The following is a 15,306-nucleotide window of genomic DNA, read 5'->3' as shown; positions in this document are numbered from 1 at the left end:
GGGGAGGGACGGGATGGGCTGGTCTTCAGGTCGAGTCTCTGGGCATCTCTTCTGTTGTCTGTCTGGGTCACGCAGTGCCTGCAACTCTCCTCTGCGTCCAGCAGGCGTCGCAGCGGCCCTGGCGTGTGGCTCTACAGTCTGTGCTGTGACACTTGCAGGCAAGTTTGTTGTATAAATAGTGGTTTGTCTATTTCCCCTGCTGGTCTGGAGGCTCCCCAAGGGCAGGAATTTTATCTCAGCCGCCGCCGTACCTTCGTTGCCAATTACAACACCCGGCCCCTAATGAGTGCCCCATTAGGTCTGAAAAACGACCCCCAAACACAAAAATATATGCATAGGAGAGTAATGAGATCAAAGCCTGAAGTGAGAATGTTGGGGAAAGCGCCAAGCCGGGGAAGGAGGCTCCGTGTTCCGTTCGTGCTTCCAATTCCCACACACACACCTTTTTTCCACCCGGCTGGCCCCAGCCCTAGACGCAGGCAGGGCGGGGAACGGACGTGGCCCCGGCGGCTTGGGCGGAGCGAGCCCGAACCTGCCCGACCTAGCAGCGCAGCCGAGGGACCCGACGCGTTCCCGCCCTGCAGTCCCAGCAATCAGAGAAAAGGGGGAATGTGCCCCAAACCATCCCCTCCAGGGGGCAACCCTGGCTACCCTCTCTTTAGAGCTACCATCACTCCTCTCCCCTCCTTAAAAAACCCCTCTCCCGTGTCTTTTCGGAGCACTAAGTGGGTAGAAGTACCTTAACTAAACAGTGATGTCACCCACTCAACCAATATTTATTGACCAGCTACTATGTGCTAAGTGCTGTGCCAGGCGTTGGCCATACAGCAGAGAACCAAGACACCCTGCCCTCGTGGAGCTTTGATTCCGTGGGACACAGACGAAGGGATGGGATCATCGCTCGTTGGGCACGTGGGAGGCCGACACCCAGGTGACCTCCAGGTGAGTAAAAAGCGCGTGAGGCGCCGCCCTGGAGATGGTCGGCCGGTAGACTTCGGCCCCGGCAGGAGGGGCGGGCTTCGGGTCGGGGAAAACGTCGGGCTGGGCACGTCTCCTGGGGCAGGAGCCAGCCCGGGGGCGGAGGCGGGGGGCGGGGGAGAAGGCGCGCAAAGCTAAGTCTAGACCTTAGTAGGCAATGGGTAAATATTTACGGTCCGCACGGCACGTCGTACCGCACGCAACTTGCGCCCCGAGGGTGGGGGCGGGGAGCCAGCCTGGGCCCTCCTCCTCTCCAGGCCCCTCCCCGCGGGGTCAGTGCCGGACTAGCCTTGGCGTCCCGGCCCCGAGTAATTACAGGGGCTGTCGCCAGCCCCGGCCGTAAAAGAGAAGGATGAAACGGCTTGGGAACCGGGGAAGAGGGGCCCGCGCCGACCGGGGGGGTGGGGGGGGTGGGGAGGGCCGGAGCCTGCGGCTTCCCGCGCTGCGCAGCTGCGTGGAGGGCTGGCCAGGGGTGCGCACACACTCCAACACCTACCGGGGGCGCGCTCACAAGCCGCCAGGCACACAGCACTCGACCCTTCCACGCCAGACACTCCAGCCCAAACACCTGCCAGTCCGTTCCTCCCCGCGAGCTGGGAGGCAGACTCCCACCCACCCGCCAGGAGCCCCCCACCCCCACCCCCAGCGAATTCCAGTGGGTTTGTTTACAGGGCGCGGGGAAGGGGGCCGAGCTGGGTTCTGGAGCCTGATTAGGAGACCCAACTGCCCAGCCCCGGGACACCACGTAAACACTCCTGCCCCCTACCCTACCCCACATACCCTGCTGGCCTGTGCCCTTTCCCTTCCTCTTCATACAACATTAGCAAACACACATCCAAGTTTCACACGCTTCCCCACTCCAGACGCAGCTGGGACAGCTTCAAATGCTTTCACATTTGCACAACATCACAGGGAGCTGACATGCCAGATGCACATGTGTGGTTAGTCACTCTTCGTGCTCAGATTCTCAGTCCATATTAAAAGCCCATTCGCGCGCTGCACACGTATGTGCGCGCACACACACACGCTGTTAGCGTCCTTTGGCGCACTAGAAACACGAGCAAACCCTATCGCGGGCCCAGGATGCGCCTCTCCCTCTCACTGGCACAGAGGTGCGCCCTAACCCCCGGCCACACACGTTACACACTTGGTCACTCAGGGTCACACTTTATTCCCGGCATCTAGGCGATGACACAATCTCCCGAACAAAGACAACATTGACAAACCCAACAAAAACAAACAGCCGCGTATTTGAGGAGGGGCAGCTGAGCGCAGCCCGGGACTGGGGGGCCGGGAAGAGTGTGGGAACGCAGGGAGCCTGGGAGTGGAAGCTCGGGAATGGTGCGGGACCTATCAACAACCTTGCACCCGGCAAGATCCGCGCGCTGCACGGAAAAGCCGGGTCTCGCCCCCGCGTGTTTGCAGAGCTGCTGGTTGCTCTCTCCCGCACGCGGCTCTGCCGGGGCACACAGACCCACCACCCCGAACAGGCCCAGAGAGCGGCACACAGACCCACAAGTGAGCGAACACGCAGCTCGTGGCGGATCTGCCCAGGCGGAGTCGCACACTCCGCTCCCCTCGCCGGCGCTCCCCTCCTCCACCTCCCCAGTCCCCAAGCCCCAGGGCAGCAGCGCGCCGGGCGGGGCGGGGGGCGGGGCGGGGTGTCGGGCGGCGCTGGCCCAAAAGGCGGAGTCCGGAGGCGCTGGAGCCAAATCTGTGAGCCCTGTGCCGACTGCGAAATCTGTGAGTGCTGTGCCGACTGCGCCGGGGAGAAAGCCAGCGGGAACCCAGAGCCTGACGAGCCCCTCGCCTCCGCCCGGCCTGCACAGGCCCCGCGATATGGAGTTCCTCTGGGCCCCTCTCTTGGGGCTCTGCTACAGTCTGGCCGCTGCCGACCGCCACACCGTCTTCTGGAACAGTTCAAACCCCAAGTAAGCCCCGAGTCTCCGGCCCACAAGGGCGTCCGGTTGGCACTGCCCCACCACCCCAGTCTAACTGTTCCAGCCAGCCCCTGACTGGAGTCTTGGGGTGGCGACCGAGGCGGGAGGGATTCCTTAAATGTTTTTCCCCTCACTTCTCCCCCAGAACTGGGAGGAGGCCACCCAGGGTAGGAACCTGCCTGTGTCTGCTTTCTATTTCTATGTCTGCCCCTCCTTTCCTTCCCTGTGGCACCTCTACTTCTCCGAAGTGAGGCACCCATGCTGAACAGACCCTGCCTCCCTCCCGCACGGACCACCCTCCCTGGCCACCAGGGCCCTTGTTGTGGGTCCCTCCACCACCAAGCCTGGATCCCTCTCCTTGTCTGTGCTTGGGCTTCTGGCCACACTGACAGGCACCTGGTATGACATCAGGAGGAAGCAGAATGCTCGCTGTAATCCTAGAAGGACCTCTCAGGAGGGGCCTGGGCTGCGGCCATTGACGTTCATTCTGTGTTTAAGGTGATTGTGGGAAGTTCCGCACCGAGGGATCTTTAGAGATGACAGGAGTGAGGCACGCGCTGTGGGTGAGCAGGCTAAGGTAGTCATCTGTTTATGAGGCTCAAGTAGTAAAACGAGAGCGATGGGGGAGGGAGGTCATGGGAAAGGTTCAGAAGGAATGGAAGGGGTTAAAAGGTTACTGAGGGCTCTGGGCAGAAAGGAGTTAATTCCTCCTGGGCAGTTTTAGGGCTGCGAGGCAAATGGTACTGGACTGAAGACGCTCCGTGGGACCCTTTGTTCTTGCCCTTGAGTTTTCTGAAGTTATGGGAACAATATCTGTGGAGAAACAGGAGAGGCGGGGTAGGGAGAAGAATGGAGAGGAGGGCTGATGAACAGCTTGGGGTCAGGAAAAACGCTACACTCAGCTGGGCCACCCTCAGCCCTAGTGCGCCTGCCCCCCAACCCTCCTAATAAAGATACTGTGCCAGCTTCCTCTGGTCCTGCAGCAGTATTGCTTGGTGAGAGGGTCTGTGTCTGTGGCATGTTGGGTGAGAGCAACTAGCTGCCAACCCCAGAGGGCAGTACCCTCCTGCCCCTGGTTTAAAAGGGGCAGCCCAGTCAGCCCTCCCCCACCCCGCTCCTTGCTGTCTGCTCCTTGCTGTCTGCTCTTTGCTTCCTTGACCAAATCTTGTCCTAGTGGGAGAGAGCAAAGTCCCTGTTTATGCCCATGCCAGGTGTTGGCTGGAGGAGGAGGAGGGGACAGGAAGCTGTGAGTAGGGAGGGGGTGACCCTGGCCTTTTCCGTTCCCAAGCTCCCAGGTTTCCTCTCTTTCAGGAAGGAGCCTCTTCCTTGCCCCTTTCCCCGCCTTCCCTGACGCCACTGCCCCCCTTTCCCAGATGGGAGAGCAAGAGTCAAAGGGTTCTAAGTGGAGCAGATTGTACCCCAGGAAGGGGGTGATGGGTGCCCCCTCTAAGCAGAGTTCTGCCCTGTTCATCGGGCCGCATGCACACCTACCATACCCAGGACTGAAGAGAAGCCGCCCAGATTGCAGTCCACAGGCAGCCAAGCTAGGCCCAGCTGAGGGCCAGAGAGGAGGTGGCAGGCAGCTAGGCGGGTGTGAGCCTGGCACAGTGACTCAGGGGAGTGAGCATCCATCGGCCCTGGGATCTTGGAGGGGGCAGCGTGGGATGAAGGGTGGTGCTACTGCGAGCTGGGCACTGGCCTCCTTGGTACTGGAGGGGCAAGTACCCTGCCCATTCAGACCTGCCAGCTCCCTTTGCCTGGGGGAGGGTGCCTGGGGCTAATGGACACTGTGCCATCCTGGGATCCACATTTGACAAGGTAAATTTTCACAGACTCTCGTGAATGCTGGGGAGGGTGGCAGAGGTGGATGAGGAATGAGTCAGTGCCCTTCACTGGAATGGGGGAAGGATGCCAGGCCCAGAGCTGAAATACCTGTTCTGAAATGGCTTCTATGTTTATCTCTCCAGAGAGGAATTTTAAAAGCCTCTCTCTCTCTCTCCCTGCCTCCCTCCCAGCCTCTCACTCTCCTTCTCCTCTCCAGGGTGGGGGAGGGGCCCTGGTAAGCCTAGCTTGAGAACTGACACGCCACCCGCAAGGCCAGGCCTCTTAGGGGTCATGCTGACTGGGCAGTGGGTGCCCACCTCCAAGGCCTTGGCCTAATTCCCGGCACTCCTCCCGCCACCCATGCCCAGGGTTTTGGTTTGTAGCAAGTTGGCAGCCAACTCTGCTGAGTATCTAGCTGACAGTGCTTAGGGGAATTCAGAGAAGCTGACCAGCTTGGAGAGGGAGGTGAGGAGGCACTTTTCCCCCTTACAGGACCCCACCCAGACTGGAGCCAGGTGTCTGGAGCTGGGGGGAGGGACTGGTGGGCAGTCAGGCTGGAGCCTGTGGAGCCTGGAGGGAATGGGCTGGGGGAGGGGAGCTGGCTCCACCTTGGGAGGAGAGGCAACCTCAGATCTGAGAACTCCGGCGTTTCTGGAGCTCACCTCACAGCTGATTGTGTGGCTTTTGCAGATAAAGGGACAATGGTGGTGTGGGTGCTTTGAGAAAAGTGGACAAGGAGACCTGAGCATCATTTTAAGTAGCTAGAAGGAGGGATTTGAGGGGAATGAATGAATTGATGAAAGTGATTTAACTTAAAGGATTCGGGCATTATCTGTGGGTCTGGGTATACTGGAGGTTTGGGGGGAAATGAAGCTGAGAAATAGGAGATACATGCAATGGGTCAGGGCGGGAAATGAAAGGAGTAAGAGAAATGAAGACATAAATGTGTTGGGCTGGTGCTAGCCTGGTAAAGAGAAAGGGTTACTTGGATCCTGAGGATAGAATGGGCTGGCAGGGTCTCAGACTGGGTCCAATAGCATTTAAAGGAACACCTGGTAAAATAAATTTGGGGAAATATTTATGGGTAGAAGAGAATGATGAGTGAGCTAAGGAAATATTTAGAAGCCCATCTTTGGATAGATATCAGGGGGTAATGGGAAGTGTTTTGTTGCCTAAAAGACATTAAATGGATGCTATTTGTTGGGTTATAGGACACAAGGATGGTGGAGGGATGTTTGGAAATAGTGGAAAGATATTTAAGAGATCAAGATCAGTAAATATTGGGAGTTGAGATTGTCAAAACATCTGTGTGGGGGTCCAGTGTGAAATGTGAGGGGGTTGTGTAAACATTCGGAGACTCACGGCACCGGTCTGGCTTCTGAGTGACTGCTTGCTTCCTTCCCCTCCACGCATGCCCAGGTTCCGGAATGAGGACTACACTGTACATGTGCAGCTGAATGACTACCTGGACATCATCTGTCCCCATTATGAGGATGACTCTGTGGCAGCCACTGCCATGGAACAGTATACACTCTACCTGGTGGAGCTCGAGCAGTACCAGCTGTGCCAACCCCAGTCCAAGGAACAGGTCCGCTGGCAGTGCAACCACCCCAGTGCCAGGCATGGCCCAGAGAAACTGTCTGAGAAGTTCCTGCGCTTCACACCCTTTACCCTGGGCAAGGAGTTCAAAGAGGGACACAGCTACTACTACATCTGTGAGTGCCTGGGAGGCATGTGAAGGTGCACATACCGGGGCACGCAGCTGGCATGATGCAGATGCCCAAGTACCTGCTTAGTGGGGAGTCAAGCTGCAGAGGGCCTCTCCAATCCTGGATTCTGTTTTCATTCATTCACATTACAATGTGGAGTGAGCTTCTACTGAGCTTGGCACTGTGGTCACAAAGATAAACACTACAGGGTCCCTGTCCTCAAGGAAGCTGGGAAGAGACACACACAGGGTAACAGGCCATTAGAACCGTATGCCATGGTAGACATGAACACAGGGGCCCTGGAGGAATGACCTGGGTACCAGGTTAGGGGAGCTCAGAGAAGGCTTCCTGGTTTCCCAGAGCTTGGGACAAGCAGAGGAGTTGGCCATGCATGAGGGGACACGTGCAAAGGGAACATGACATCTTCAGGGAACTCCGTATGGCTGGAGTAGGAGGGACACTTTCAAGTGGGGAAATACGAGCTTGGAGAGATGGACGGGGCAGATCACAGGGACCTAAAAGTGCTAAGGAGTTTACCCTGAAGGCACTGGGAGATTTTAAGAGTGATGAGATCAGCTTTGTGTAGAATGCATGCAGGCCTCACCCTTTCAGTGGTGCCTAGGCCGGGGGAGTACAAAATACCCGTGTAAGGGGACTAGACCGTGCAGGCCTCGCCCACCTTCCAGCTGGGAGGAGGGAAGAATGGACTGTGGGGAGGGGACAGTGGCCATGTTCTTTTCACCACCATCTCCAAAGCCAAGGGTTATTCCAAAGAAAGGAGGTTGGGCTGAACATGGGGCAGGAAGTGAGCAAAACCTAAGGTAAGAATCAAAGCTGAGAGGGAGGAAAGGGATTCAAATGAGCAGGGACGGAGAAAGGAGGGCCAGAGAGGCATTTGCCCTTCTGTTTCCTCCCCCTTCCTTAATCCTGTGTGGGTTTATCTTGCAGCCAAACCCATCCACCACGCAGAAGACCGGTGCTTGAGGTTGAAGGTGACGGTCAATGGCAAAACCAGTGAGTGTCAGGGGCCTGTGAACCTCCTTCCTCCATCCCTAATTCTGGGCCTGGCCTAATGACCGGGGATGGTGGGGCGTTCCACTGCCCGGCCCACCCAGCACCCCCACTCCTATCTCCCTGGTACAGTACCTGATCTATGGCCACCTCTGTGTTTTAGCTCACAGTCCTCAGGCCCATGACAATCCACAGGAAAAGAGACTTGCAGCTGGTAGGTCGCAGGGGCAAACAAGGGGGTCTGCTTGAGGAGGTTGGGGACAGGAGGTAGCTCCTTTGCTAGGCAGGGACTGGGGGAACCTTGCTGGGCTGAGGGCTAGTGCCAGAAGCTGGGACTGCTCACCTGAGAGATTTTGCCCCCCCACCTTGCAGATGACCCAGAGGTGCAGGTTCTACATAGCATCGGTCACAGTGCTGCCCCCCGCCTCTTCCCGTTTGCCTGGGCTGTGCTGCTGCTGCCGTTCCTGCTGCTGCAAACCCTGTGACGTTGGATGCCACATCTAGACTAAGCACTGGAACAGGGCCGAGAAGGCAGAGGCAAGCACCCCTCACCTATCCTGAGGCACAGCCCAGTGCTGGGAACCACTCCCACCAAATGCACAAGCTGCCACCCAGCAGCCTCAAAACGGGTCAGTATTAAGGGTTTCAACCCACGGGAGGTCGGCAAGCCTGGTAGTGCCATCCCTGCCTCCACCTCAGAAGGACGGACAAAGCGGGACAGTTCTTACCCTGCCTTTCCGGCCCTTAAACCAAAAACAACAAAAACGAAGCTGTGCAGCTATGGACTCTCAAGCGCGCGTTGTGGGAGCTGAGCTGGAAGGGATCTGGGGTCATGTGGGAGGACACTGAACTTGGCAAAGATGCCCCTTCCACAAAGAGCCAGGATGCCAGGATGGACTGAAGGAAAAGCAGGAGCTTGCTGCCTGCGAGCCGGGACAGGAGAGGCAGAATGCTTGGGCGGCCCCAGCCTCTGCCACCTGTGGAGCTGCCACGGAGAGATTTGTAGCCAGCCCTGAACCCTCTATCCTGGGGCAGCACCCCAAAGCTATGCCAGCGGGGGCTGTGCCCACCTTTTCCTGGACTGTAGCTGTGAGGGCAGGGCCCACTTGTACAGGAGCTGTACATATATATGCTGTGTGTCTGATTTCTAAAACTGGAACTTTTTATACACTGTTTGTCTAAAAATAAAGATGTGTGTTTTTTTGGACTTGTTTTTCCGCCCCTCCGTACCAACTTATAACCATTGGGTCCCTGCTATGGAGGATACCAGTAGCAACCGGGCTTGAATTTTTTCCCTCTCTAGAAAGAGTACGTACCCCTCATCGAGGTGGGGTATTTCCTCCTCAGCGTTGTTGGGGACGGGAGTGTTCCCCACACAGCCTCTCGGGTTCTAGGCTGACCCACTCTGGAAGTTCTTCCTGTCAAACCTCTGCCCATCCCCACCTGGCAGTGCGGGCTTTGGGCTGTGGCATGCCGGGCAGGTACTCATGCAGCTGAGTTGAGTGAGTCAGGGCAGCCTCCGGGAACGCCAGCGGAGGCCGGCGCCCCGCCCGCAGCCCCACCGACCGAGACTTGTGGGAACCTGGGAGGGAGAGTTCCCAGCAGCAAGTCAGGGTTGGACCAGGGGGGTCAACATGATACGGGTTTTAGTGGACCGGCCAGGTTGGTGGTCTGGCCGACGGGAGAGGGCACCTGACAGAACCGGGGATTCCTGGCAACCCCTGCTGTTTAGGGCAGAGACTGGGAAGGCTCCAGCAAACGGGAAACCGCCCAAACCCCGGACCGCTGAGGTTCTGATCTGGAGCTCTGGGTGGGAAGCGCGCTGAAGTCTGGTTGCGTCCAGCCAGCTTTTGTTGTGAGGTTACCACGCGGGCCCGTGGGAGAGCGGAGGCTGGGGCCCGGGTGACCAAGGGGTACGCGGAGGGTGGGCAGCGCCGGGGCCGGGACTAGTCCGCGGAGCCGTGAGACGCGGGCCGACCGAGACCGGGAGGGCGACGTCAGGACCGGGAACCTCGCGAGCGGGAGACCGGCCAGGGGGCGGGGCCTGAGTTCCCGCCCTACGTCCGAGGCCGGGTTCCGGTTCAGTTTCCGGGGGACGGGGCGGGGCGGGGCCCCATTCCGAGCCCGGCGCCCAGAGGCCTGCCCTCGGCGCGCGCCGGAGCCGATTCCGAGAGGGATGGAGGCGGGCGCCGCGGACACGCTCCTCTCCGGGGTTTGCGTGGTCTTCACCCTCGGCATGTTCTCCACCGGCCTGTGAGAGCGCGGCCGGGTCGGGCGAGGGCAGGACCAGGAAGCCAGGAAAGGAGCGAGAGGGGACGGAGACGTGGCTGCAGCCGCGGGCTGCGTCCGGAACCTGGGGTCAAAGTGGAAACGGGTCGAGGGGACCGGGGTACCAGGGCGAGGCAGGTCATTTGACTCGAAGGCCAGGGAGCTGAGGGCGGTAGCGGGGGTCTGCCCGTTGTCAGGGGAGGATGGCAGGCTTTGGGATCTCCCTTCCCCTCTCACCCCTGCCTTCGGGGCGCTATTACAGCTCGGACCTCAGGCATATGTGGATGACCCGGAGAGTTGACAATGTCCAGTTCCTGCCCTTTCTCACCACGGATGTCAAGTGAGAGGGGTGACGGCTGCGGCGGGAAAGACTGTCTGAGGGGAGTGGGGTGGGGACCCTGAAGAAGCCCACATTCAACCCCTCGGCGAATGTCCCTCCCCTCCATCCCGCAGCAACCTGAGCTGGCTGAGCTATGGGACCTTGAAGGGAGATGGGACCCTAATCGTCGTCAACGCCGTGGGCGCTGTGCTCCAGACCCTGTACATCTTGGTGTATCTGCACTACTGCCCTCGGAAGGTAGAGGCCCTCCCTGCACCCACCTCCCTGCTGCTGCCCTGCCTCGCTGGCAGGACAGTGCTTCCTGGAAGACTGAACAAGCTGGCACTGCCACCTTTTCCTAGAAGGCCTCTCCAGCATTGCAGTCCTCCTTCCTCCATGAAGCCAGCCTTCCGAGACTCACACATCGCCCCTTATTCTGGCAAGGCTGGTAGCTCAGTCTACCCCGATGGTGCCTTGCTGCTCCACAAACTGAGGGAAAGGGCTTTTGTCTCCCATAGCTCCTTCAGAACCAGGGCCAGTGGCTGAGAATGAGATGATTAGCTGTTTCCCCATTCAGTCACACAAGCATGTATTAAGCTCCTCTTGTGCATACCAAACTCACAAAAAAGATCTTTCCCTCTCCTAGAAATCTCCAGTGTTGTGGGTGGCTCAGGTCACTGGTGGGAAAAAGGCTGTGACAAGTGCAATACTGGAGGCCCAGACAAAGGCTGGCTCCCCCCTGGCGCATGGGAAAGGCAGGAAGAATTAATTCCGGTGGGGGAGTCAGCGAGGCTCCTGGCACATCCAGAAGCCAGGCTGTTCTCTCCCCTGCAGGGTGCCGAGCTCCTGCAGACTGCAGCCCTGCTGGGGGTCCTTCTCTTGGGTTTTGGTTACTTTTGGCTCCTGGTGCCCAACATTGAGGCCAGGCTTCAGCAGCTGGGCCTCTTCTGCAGTGTCTTCACCATCAGTATGTACCTCTCACCACTGACTGACTTGGTGAGTGGGAGTGAGAGTGTCCCTGGAGGTGGGGGAGATAAGAAGGGTCAGGCTCCCATAGCCAGAGACTGTAGCTTACCCTCCAGAGGAAAGGAAGATTCCAGTCCTGGAAGGAGACAGGGCAATAGAGGTGGGTGAATGGGAGGCAAGAGGGGAAGGTTGGGCAGCAGAAGGCCGGGGAGGATATTTGCCCTATTTTCTGAGGAAATTAGTAGGCAAGGTGGGAGCCTTACTGTGTATCTGGACAAGGAGTGTCTCATCCTTTCCCACAGGCCAGAGTTATTCAGACCAAATCAACCCAACGTCTCTCCTTCTCACTGACCATTGCCACCCTCCTCACCTCTGCCTCCTGGACTCTCTATGGGTTCCGACTCAGAGATCCCTACATCATGGTAAGCAGCACAGGGAGGGGGTGACAGGTGTGCACGGTGGGAAATCAACTCCTCTCCTCATCGAAGCCCTTGTGATTTCAGGTGCCCAACATTCCAGGAATCCTCACTAGCTTCATTCGCCTCTGGCTTTTCTGGAAGTACCCTCAGGAGCAAGACAGGAACTACCAACTCCTACAAACCTGAGGCAGCTCACCTGACCACAGGACACCTTCATGCCAACCTGTTACCAAAGAGGTTCAAACCAACCTGTTTCAACTGTTCCTGCTGACCATTACACGGGTGCCAGGGGTTATGGGAAAAAGAGACAACTTTGAGAATCTGGGGACCAAAGAAAGAGCTTTACTTAGAAGAGTGGGTGGGACCTGGGAGATGAAGCACTTATTTTTTAGAGATTATATTTTTTAATTTGGGGGTTGCGGTGAAATCTTTAGAGTGTGCCTTAAAATAAACTGTTCCCTATCCCTGTCCATCGAGGCTCATTCTCTATGCAGTGATTCTCAACCTGCCGGGTTTGGTGAAGGGTAGAGGTGTACTGTCTGATTGAGTTATTCTTGGGCTGGTAGTCTTAGCTCAGAAAAGGTATCTAAAAGAACCAGAGCATGTGTGAGGGAAAATAATAATAATAAATAAAAGAACCAGAACAACCTAGAAAAGACCTAGGAAGGCCTTAAAAAGGACAGAGCTTGGATGTTATGAAGAACGTAAGTTAGACTTCAAGAAGTACTTCCTGACAGGGTTAAAAGGACCAGAAAAGTAAAACATTCCCATCCTGAGAGATCTTGAGAAGGGGTCTTTGCCTCCTTTGGAGCAAAAAGGAGGAACACCAGCAGAATGCAAAGGTAAAAGCTTGGATGACCTCAGTTAAGGTGGCTTGTCTGCCTCTCACTTGGTACACACATAATCCCCCATTCCCATTCTCCATGCTGAACAGAAAGTGAACTTGCTCTTTAATGGGGGATGGGAGGGAGGGCTGTCGGGTTGTAAAAGGAGTTGGAGGAGTGTCAGAAGCGCATCCCCCTGCGGGATAAGTCGGCTCTGGCCTCCTGGATCTGGCTCTGCAGCTCGCGGGCGGCGTCCTCGCAGTCGTGAAAAGTGGCCACGCGATAACCCACAGTGGCCAGGGCAAAGCAGCCGGCGGACACCAGCAAGTAGGCGGGCAGTGGCCACAGAACCTCCCGGCAGGAAGAAGGCAAATCCAGGGCCCCCAAGGTCAGGGCCGCCCAGGCGGAGCCCAAGAGCGCCAGTGCCCAGAGCCACTGTGCTAACTTCGTCATGGTCGCTGCGGGAAGAGCAAGCAGAGCTCGACAGCTTTCCACCTCGCGACCCCGGCTTCATCTGAGTCCCATCTGTCCTTCTCCCTCAGCAGGACCCTCCATCTCACCTCCCCGAGGGCCGCTCCACCCTCGCTCTCACCCTCCTCGCCCTCTCCATTCAGCCCGCAACCCACACGTACCTCTCGGCCGGCTCTTCCGAGTTCCATGCGGGTCTGACGTCAGCCTTCGGAACCCACCCCCCGCACGCGCTCCGCCTTTGCGCTGCCTTCTGGGAGTTGTAGTCCTCGTGGCGGCGCCTGGAAGGCTTATGGCCAATGTCTTTCCCTCCTCTGAGTTAACGGTGGCTGCTCCGGAAACTGTGACCTGGGTCCCGAGGGCTTCGATGCTGCTTCTCTCCCTCAGGGCCCCGCTCCAAGCTGGCGTGGGCCTTGCAGAAAGCCTGAGGCCATTGTACGCCTGAAATCTGTATAATTTTATTAACCAGTGTCACCTCAATAAATTCAATAAAAAGGAAAAAAGAAAGAAAAAAAAAGCCTGAGGCCACCCTTAAACCTTGCAATATCATTCTTAAACTTCACCTATACATAAAAATTCCTAACCGGTTTGGCTCAGTGGATAGAGCGTCGGCCTGCGGACTTAAGGGTCCCAGGTTCGATTCCGGTCAAGGGCATGTACCTTGGTTGCGGGCACATACCCAGTAGGGAGTGTGCAGGAGGCAGCTCAGCTGATCGATGTTTCTCTCTCATCAATGTTTCTAACTCTATCCCTCTCCCTTCCTCTCTGTAAAAAATCAATAAAATGTATTTTTTTTAAAAATTCCATTCGTTCATTCATTTTTTTTAATATATTTTTTATTGATTTTTTTTTTTACAGAGAGGAAGGGAGAGGGATAGAGAGTTAGAAACATCGATGAGAGGAGAGAGAAACATCAATCAGCTGCCTCCTACACGCCCTCTACCGGGGATGTGCCTGCAACCAACGTACATGCCCTTGACCGGAATCGAACCTGGGACCCTTGAGTCCGCAGGCCGACGCTCTATCCACTGAGCCAAACTGGCTAGGGATCGTTCATTCATTTATTCATTCATTCATTCAAACGTTTCTTGAGCGCCATGATAAACTTTGGAGAAATAGAGAAATCAAGACATACGGCCCCTCCAGGGGTGGAAGGGGCGGGCAAGGAGAGTCAGGCAAAATGGATGCATTGACAAGTAATCATGATGCTTTGAGATAGGTGTTAGAACAAAGGTTGTCTTTTTTTTTGAGAGAGAGAGAGATTTTTTCATTCCACTTATTTATGCATTTAGTGGTTGCTTCCTGTATGTGCCCTGACCAGAGATGAACCCACAACCTTGGCATATGGAGATCATGCTCTAACCAACTGAGCTACCAGGCCAGGGCAAGGTTGTCATATTTTTAAAAAGAAACGCAGGGGAGAAACCAGTATAGCTTGGAGCCAGGGGAAGAAGCGGCCAGGAAGGTGTCTTTAAGGGGAAAAGTGTGGGACAGAGGAATTATGAGAGAAGGTGTATACATCTTTCAGAGAGCATGGGGGATGAATTCCTAATAGGTATATTGAAACTCAAGTAAAAGAAAAGGTCAGGCAGTTATCAACTTTAGGGAAAATAAAGAGCTATAAAAGGAAGGAAAGAGAACTGACACAAGGCCTGCTTGATAAAAAGCAGTAGGAACGGAACTGTGTCTTGGACAGAGTTAGATTTATTGCTGCTGCAAGAAAGAACACACATCAGAAGAACTATGTGGACCGACTCATCAAAGGAAAAACAGGGTCATCACACAGGACATGGCAAAGGTGGAGCTTAAGTAATATTTAAGTAAGGCAGTGTTTTGATAGGTTCAAGGTAAGCACAGATATAACTGAGGGAATCAACAGCAAGCCTGGGCTGAGGGTCCACTTGGAAACTACAAAATTAAGACCATTAATATTAGACAATTATGTAATAGATAACTGCATAATTAAGATACATCTACTGTTGTGTCTAAAACCCCATTACCTGAAGCTTTGCATCTAGGTTGGAATTCAAGGCTGCTTCTTTTTTTTCTTCTTTTTTATTGTCTAAAGTTTTACATAAGTCTCCTTTTCGAAATTGACCCCCCCCCCAGCCATTCCCACCCCGGGCAAGCCCCCACCGCCCCAGTGTGTGTGTCCATTGCTTATGCCAGTGGTCGGCAAACTCATTAGTCAACAGAGCCAAATATCAACAGTACAACGATTGAAATTTCTTTTGAGAGCCAAATTTTTTGAACTTAAACTTCTTCTAACGCCACTTCTTCAAAATAGACTCGCCTAGGCCGTGGTATTTTGTGGAAGAGCCACACTCAAGGGGCCAGAGAGCCGCATGTGGCTCATGAGCCGCAGTTTGCCGACCACTGGGTTATGTTAATATGCATGCATACAAGTCCTTTGGTTGCTCTCTAACCCTTCCTCCCCTGCCATTTGTCTCTGGATCTATTCCTGTTCATCAAATTATGTTGATCATTATATCCCACATATGAGTGAGATCATGTGATATTTATCTTTCTCTTACTGGCTTATTTCATTTAGCATAATGCTCTCCAGTTCCATCCATGCTG

At 55.7% G+C, this 15,306-nt stretch overlaps 3 protein-coding genes across 14 annotated transcripts; 2 read left to right on the top strand and 1 right to left on the bottom strand.

Moving 5' to 3' along the window:
• The first annotated feature begins 512 nt into the window (after window positions 1-512).
• EFNA1 (ephrin A1) lies at window positions 513-8,669 on the top strand. Of its 5 annotated transcripts, none has more exons than XM_080647973.1 (5): window positions 513-942; window positions 6,162-6,457; window positions 7,400-7,465; window positions 7,626-7,676; window positions 7,835-8,669. In XM_080647973.1, the coding sequence occupies exons 2-5, from the start codon at window positions 6,259-6,261 to the stop codon at window positions 7,945-7,947; spliced, it is 429 nt and encodes a 142-aa protein (XP_080504099.1). In that variant the 5' UTR covers window positions 513-942; window positions 6,162-6,258; the 3' UTR covers window positions 7,948-8,669. The 5 variants fall into 5 exon arrangements, with proteins under 5 accessions (XP_080504099.1, XP_080504096.1, XP_080504095.1 ...); XM_080647970.1 differs by lacking the exon at window positions 513-942 and adding an exon at window positions 2,235-2,909; XM_080647972.1 differs by lacking the exon at window positions 513-942 and adding an exon at window positions 2,257-3,416.
• A 447-nt stretch (window positions 8,670-9,116) lies between these two features.
• SLC50A1 (solute carrier family 50 member 1) lies at window positions 9,117-11,904 on the top strand. 8 transcript variants are annotated; one of them, XM_080647981.1, is made up of 6 exons: window positions 9,117-9,252; window positions 9,993-10,070; window positions 10,184-10,307; window positions 10,884-11,045; window positions 11,318-11,437; window positions 11,519-11,904. In XM_080647981.1, exons 2-6 carry the CDS (start codon window positions 10,009-10,011, stop codon window positions 11,618-11,620), a joined length of 570 nt encoding a protein of 189 aa, XP_080504107.1. In that variant the 5' UTR covers window positions 9,117-9,252; window positions 9,993-10,008; the 3' UTR covers window positions 11,621-11,904. The 8 variants fall into 8 exon arrangements, with proteins under 8 accessions (XP_080504107.1, XP_080504109.1, XP_080504104.1 ...); XM_080647983.1 differs by lacking the exon at window positions 9,117-9,252 and adding an exon at window positions 9,546-9,868; XM_080647978.1 differs by lacking the exon at window positions 9,117-9,252 and adding an exon at window positions 9,584-9,715.
• A 463-nt stretch (window positions 11,905-12,367) lies between these two features.
• Window positions 12,368-12,937, bottom strand: DPM3 (dolichyl-phosphate mannosyltransferase subunit 3, regulatory). Its single transcript, XM_080647986.1, has 2 exons — window positions 12,891-12,937; window positions 12,368-12,716 (listed from the first exon to the last, which is right to left on the bottom strand). The coding sequence occupies exon 2, from the start codon at window positions 12,709-12,711 to the stop codon at window positions 12,439-12,441; it is 273 nt and encodes a 90-aa protein (XP_080504112.1). The 5' UTR covers window positions 12,712-12,716; window positions 12,891-12,937; the 3' UTR covers window positions 12,368-12,438.
• Window positions 12,938-15,306: the final 2,369 nt, after the last annotated feature.

This window comes from Plecotus auritus, assembly GCF_963455305.1.
Source record: "Plecotus auritus genome assembly, chromosome: 12".
NCBI classification, from domain to species: Eukaryota; Metazoa; Chordata; class Mammalia; order Chiroptera; family Vespertilionidae; genus Plecotus; species Plecotus auritus.
Note: the sequence above shows the minus strand (reverse complement) of the source record. Positions and strands in the feature narration are given on the sequence as shown.